This window comes from Athene noctua, chromosome 8 (assembly GCF_965140245.1).
Source record: "Athene noctua chromosome 8, bAthNoc1.hap1.1, whole genome shotgun sequence".
NCBI lineage: Eukaryota > Metazoa > Chordata > Aves > Strigiformes > Strigidae > Athene > Athene noctua.
This window is the reverse complement of record NC_134044.1, coordinates 6323836-6330225: the sequence shown is the minus strand read 5'-3', so window position 1 is coordinate 6330225 and position 6390 is coordinate 6323836. Positions and strand designations below refer to the sequence as shown.

General features: G+C 47.8%; 1 protein-coding gene across 2 annotated transcripts in view; it reads left to right on the top strand.

Annotated features, from left to right (window-relative positions):
* Positions 1-3585: 3585 nt before the first annotated feature.
* LOC141963363 (glypican-5-like) overlaps positions 3586-6390 on the top strand; it is a 388391-nt gene continuing 385586 nt past the window's right edge. For both annotated transcript variants that reach the window (XM_074912617.1, XM_074912616.1), the window contains exon 1: positions 3586-3790. In XM_074912617.1, coding sequence (XP_074768718.1) covers positions 3622-3790 — 169 coding nt within the window. In that variant the 5' untranslated portion in view covers positions 3586-3621. The remainder of the gene's footprint in view (positions 3791-6390) is intronic.

Below are 6390 nucleotides of genomic sequence, written 5' to 3'. Positions count from 1 at the left end.
GCAAGGCTTCACTCTGGCAGCTGAACTGGCAAGAGCAGACCTTGCGCCCATTAAGTCCTATTGGTGGGAAGTCCACTGTTGGAGATGAGCTTATCTTAAACATAAGGGAATTAGTCCAGCTTCCATTTAAATCGCTGGCAAAGCTCCAGCTATATTCAACAAGAGAAGGGCTGAGGCAACAGGCACACAAAACCCTGTTTCTAGGCCTGATCCCAGCTTTTCTTACACATCCAAAGCTCATGCTGAGTATTGTGGTCACTTTAGCAGGATTAAGACTGAGCGGATTGTTTGGGCAGATTTATATTGCTATTCATTATGAGAAGTACTGATACAGTTCTCAGTGATGTGTGGTTAATAAATATTCATTTGTTAAAAAACAAGACACCTGTTGACAAGGTAAACTCTGTTCCAAGCAAAATGCTGAAGTGTGGTAGAATGTCATATACAATACTTAGTTAAACAGCTCTTCTGTTATCTGTAGCTCTCTTACAGCAAAGCACTTAAGCAAGTGTTTGCCATTAAGTACCCGACTATGTTCACTAAAGTCACTCTGACTGCCCTGCTGCATGTGGAGCATGTTTTGGAGAAATAGGGTCAAAATTACTTGGGATCCACTGTATTATGCTTGTGCTGTGTGTTGTCAGTCCTCCAGGAAATGAGTCACACCCAAATGTGACACTGGGTCTGATCATCATTTCATAGGGAGAAAGACCTAAGGTGCCTGTCCCTTTACACTTTGTGGGTTTAAGTAGCGCTCTTGCATGCTCATTGGTGCAAGATGGTTATAATTTGTCACCAAAGTAGTGTCAGGAAAGAGGTATGATGGTTAAGTGTCAGCTCAGAGGTGCAGGGCTGTCAGGAAGGCCAGTGTTTAGCTGAGTGTGTGTGCAAGCACATCACCTGTGACTACTGAAGGTGATAATGACCATCTTACTGTTAGGCGTGATTGAGTAGTATGTTCTAGAACATTTCTTTTAACTAAATGTATTCAGAGACGTCAGTGATTAAGAAATGCCTATTTCCTAATTTAGCCTCAAAATTTCTCTTTTCCTTTTCTCCTATCTGCACTACATTTAACAACAACAACAAAAAATTAAAAAAAAAAAGTTATCAGTGACGAAAACCTAGACCTGAACAGTGTGGGGGAGTCTACATTCTTTTTTGCAGAGGGGAAAAAAATTCAGACTAAAACCTGAAAAACATAACTGGTTGTCTTTAATGCTTCTCAATATAGTTATTACAAAACCATAAGAAACGTTAAGTGTCTCCTTACATATTGAAGTAACAAGTATTACATATATGTACATTCTGGTTCACTGACATCGAATTTTCTGTTGTATCTGTGTACATGTGTAATTCAGGTTCCTTAGCAGGATTTTGAGTAGAGGAGGGGAACTGGAGATGATAATGTAATGGATTGTCCTCTGCTGGGGACCAATTAAAAAATACAAATAAGAGACATGACTTAATGTAGCCAGAAAAAGACAGGTGAGGAAAAGAGTACCCATCATATAAAGATGAGGCACTAAAATAAATCATGTTAGAAAAGGATTAGCCATTTTGGGATTTGAACTTGCCACCAACTGAAACCAATGGCAAAAATCCCACTTGAGCCCTTGCACAGGCCTGATTAGATTTCTTTTCTGGCAGAACTCCCGCTGAAGTCAATGGGAGTATTGTCTGAATAAGGTCTTTTAGGATTGGACCCGAGGTTAGACAAAATGCAACTGGGGCAACTTGTTCCTCTTCCTTGGGTTCATAAAACCACATGCTGGACAACAGGTAGGCAGCTGGGGTGCTGTGCATTATGATCCTAATTGTTCTTGCACCCATGCTGATTATTCCCTCATCGCTCTTTATTCCCTCACCTACCTGTTGCCACCTTGATTTGGGGCCTGATCCCGTTAATGCATTTGTATGTAACTTAAACCTTGCTGGCAGTATAGCCCATATCAAGCTGAAAACAAAGGTAATCTGTGTCTGTGTCCGTGAGCTCTGGACTTCTTGGGGTCAGCCCTTCGCGTTCGCCATCTCATTCCCTGCTGCCCTGGGCTCTTGTGGTGACCTTTGAGAGCTGCAGGATGAGCAGAGGGCTGCAGCTCTGACCTGGATGAGCAGGCTTCTAAGGTGACTTTTTCTCTGCTGTTGACTGCAGAAGCCTGATTTATATGTCTGGTTTGTTTTTAACTTTACAAGTTAAATGTTCCAAATCAAATTGGGTTGTTTTTTTTTTTTTTTCAAAAAAGAGAGAATTAATCTCTTGCTGTCTTGATAGGAACAAAGTTTAATACAAGCAAATTGCTTAAAGGATTTGCACTTCTAGCTATTAAAATACAACTCAGGCAACTATCTACAGCACTGAGCTCAGCCTCTCTTTACTACCTATGGGAATGTATTATGGTTAAATTAGCTGCAGGTGGGCTCCAGGAGCACATTAGAAGCATCTTGAGGGTTGCAAGTAACCTTAAAGAAATCAGATGTAATGGCCTACAACAATAGTAATTCTTGTAGCTCATAACGTACTCCGTATGCCTGCAAACTACGGTGCAAATGGGGCTGTTAGTGAGAGACTTCTTGGTTTGGCTTCGCTGGAAATTGTTTTTGTGAAATGGAAAATATTCATGGATGCTGGGCGTAGTCCTGTGCTGAACTGTGCGGTAAAGCCGTTGGTACCGAAGCATGCTCAGGGCACTGAAACGATCGCAGACCTCTGATGGTGACACCGGCTGCTCTCAGGATAGTCTCAGCCCCAAGAGGGATCTATGTCTCCCCAAACAATACAGGATGTGTTCAGAAGCTGCTGGCTTTTGTACAAATCAACAATTCACATAGGCAGCTTGTACTAAGGATGTGTTTCCCGGTGCAAAGTTTTTTCTGGTCTCTGCAGTGACTGTGGCTGGAGTTAACACTTGTCTCCTGAAGACTCTTCCACAGCCTTCACGTCATCTGCCCGCAGTTTCAGAATCGAAGCAAAGAGTGCGTGTTTTCCCCACCTGCAGTGCTTAGGGTTTTCTATCTATGGCTCTGTTTGCGCTCCGTACCTGTTTGTCTGGAGAACAAGCACAAGCTGAGAGTGCACCTCCCTTGGGACCGGTCTCCCTTCTTTTGAGGCTCTGGGGGACTTGAATTGACCCGCAGCTGCCGCCCCGCTCCCCGCGGCGGGCACACACCCTGCGGATGCTCTGTGAGAACTTTTGGGCTCAGCTTCCCGCGAGGCTGCGCCGCAGCAGCCCCGCCGCCGCCTTCTGCGGCCTGCCGGGGGTCAGCGCCGTGGGGCTGGGGGGGCCAAGCCTCGCCCGGGGTCCCCGGCACCGGCGCTCCCTCGGCGCTGATCCCGCCCGGAGCCGCCGAGTCGGGAGCGGTGTCAGCGCCACTGCACCGGGGGCGGCCCTCGGGGCTCTTTCTCCCGCTCCCTTGCCCCCCCTCCCCGTTCCGGCGGCGGAGCCCCGCTCGGACCCCGCGGGCGGGCGGGGAGGGGCGGGGGCGGGCGGCGGCGGCGGCGCTCGCCGAGGAGGAGCGCAGGAGGCGGGCGGGGGCAGCGCCGCCGCCGGGACTGGCGCCCGCCACCGGCACACGGCCCGCGCCCCGCAGCGCTCCGGCCCGCGGCCGCGGGGGTGCGAGATGGCCGCTGACGGGAGCCGCGGGGTCCTGGGGCTGTGGCTGCTGGCGGCGGCGGGGCTGTGCGGCGGGGTGGCGGCGGGCAAGTCCCCCAGCTGCCACGAAGTGCGGACGGCGTTTCAGCTGCGGCAGATCGGGCCCCTCAAGCTGGTCCCCGACGTGCCGACGGCCGGTCAGTACCGACCCACCCGCCGGGTGGCTTCTCCGCGGGGCGGGGGGGGGGGGGTGTGTGCCGCGGACGGTCGGGGCCGGGCGGCCGCGCCGGCGGGGCTCGCCTGTGCCGGCGGGGCTCGCCTCTGCCTGCGGCCCGGGGTCCTCCCCCGGTGCCGGTGCCGCCGTCGGGGGCTGTGCGCGCCTGGCAGCGGACAGCCGGTGTGCCGCCCTGCCTGCAGCCCGCGGCCGCTGCCCTGCCGCGCACAGGTACCGGGGAACCGCGCGCCTTTCGCACACCTCACTGAAATAATTTTAAGATTTCCTAAGAAAAGAGAGCAGAATGAGTCCTCGGGTTTGACATCGTGCAGGTATCGCTGCCGATCGGCACCGTAAGCACCAGGCCGTTTTCCCCGTGTTTAAGACCGGTGCGATCCCTTCGCGAAGCACCCAGAGCAGAGCCTGCCCCTTTCTCAGAAGGCAGCTCAGTAACCGGGTCGCTAAGGAATGCTGCTTTGGTTGACCAGGTGGAGGGATCCTCTGGCGGGCCGGTGAACAGGGTAACTTCGGAGTTAGGAAGAGTTCTCTGGCAGGGGAATTCAGGTAGGTCATCGTAAGGAAAGGCAGAGGAAATTCTATGGAGGAATAGAGCCAACAGCACATAGCTTTTGCCTAAGCGGTAGGTCTGCAGCACCTAATACTTGTGAAAGTTGATGAGTAGAGCGGTGTTCCCTTTCGTCTTTTCATACAGTTCCTGAGCAGTGTGTGACAGCAATGAAATTGAAAAGTAACACACATATATTAAGAAACGATTTTGGGTTTTGTGTTCTACAGTTACCCTGTAGAATTCATTGTAAGGGGATAAAGTACATGATAGTGTCAAAAAATTATTACAGTCTTATGAGTGACCCTGCATCTATCTAGGTAATGAAGTCACATCCCTGACTCTTACATGTTTTAAGGAATCATTTACAAGAACAGGAATAAAAAAGCAAAGACTATCAGTCTTGTAAAACAGTCTCTAGCTGTTTCATACTAGCACAATTACCTGTAGGTGTGTGGTGGTAAAAATGCCGATTTGGGCTGTTGTTTTATTTTTCACATCTTTTTAAAATTCTTTTTAAAAGCACTTCAATTCAAAGTCTGTGAGTCTGATGGAAAGACTTCTTGTCTTAAATGGGTTTTGGATATGTTTTTTGACACTAGTTTCTGTTTTGGGGACTAAATTTGATGGGCCATTGGGCTGATCTCTTAAAGTGGAAACTCTTACGGCTTAAAATGATTGCATAGTGCTGGTGATCTTTACCTTCACTTTGCATGAAGTAGTTGAGATGACACATAGCTGTAAAGTAGTCCGTGAGTAAGGAATCATTCCTCATTTTCTGGCAAGAAGAGAGTTGCAAGAATGGCAGTTTGAAGGTTGGAGTACGGTACTGTTCTCTGTTGCTGATAGAGGCATCAGATCACACCTTACTTGAGAGCTAAATATAAAAGCTAGTAAAAAAAAAAAGGTAAAACAAGGCTTTTCATCCGTTTTGATGCAAGTTTAACCTTCTTTACTGAGCTCCTTCTGGAAGAAGTTCCTGAAACTTGAATTAAATTGTTTTCCATTTTCTATAAAACTCTCTATATAAACTGTAGATGAAACTTGGGGAAGATTGTGTGCTTCCAGAAGGAAGGTGTAGATGTTGGAATGCTTCAGAGAGGTTTCATTGTATTCTTGTGTCATACTGAACTTTTCTGTTGAATAACAAGCTCTCAAAAAATAAATAGCATGAGAAGGTGAGGGAGGGTAATATGCTTTTAAATTTTAGCTCATAAAGGTTTCTTTTCAAGAGGATGATTGGAGCAGAGGAGAGCTGAGGAAAAGTGGTGCATATTGATCTTCCCTGTCCGTTAAGTATACTCAGCTCCACCAAAGCTTGTGTGTTTAATGGTATCTTGCCAGGCATTAATGCCTCCTGTCTTGTGTCCTCTTTTAATTAAGTACTGAAGTGTTTTCATCTGACAGCTATTATCAGTGAATATATCTTAATACAACTCCACCCCCCTGCTTTTCTCTTTCTCTTGGACATCTCATTGGGCTGGCTCATTTTATTATGCATTTTAACAACACACAAATATTGAAGCATCTGCCCTGAAGGCTTCTGACAGTTGTCAGTTAAAGTAGAAGAGAGGAAGAGTGGTGGGCAGCTGGGGGTGACACTGGAGAGCAGCATGCTCAGCTGAATGAAGTCTGTGGAGAGCTTCCCTCTACCTTCTGTCTGTGCGCCAGACCTGCACATGCACTGGGGTGCTGCTCAGTCCTTAGCTGCCAGCATGTTGATTTTTGGCTTGTCTTCTCTAAAAAAAGGAACTTTTGCAATCCTGTTGTCTGTTTACTAGGTATCGTGAAATTGTTGAAAGCCCTTGGCTAATCTCAAGCCAGTATTTATAGACTAATAGAACAAATCTGACAGAGGTTAAAGTTTTGAGGATTATTAAGTTCTTATAACCTGCAGGAAAATCAGCAGCTCAGTTAAGGAGAGAGGCCCAACACCATGTCAGGCAAGGGATCAGCAGGCAGACTGTCAGGTGTATATTTTCTGTCTCCTCTTATGGGTGGTGCCCATTTCACCCATA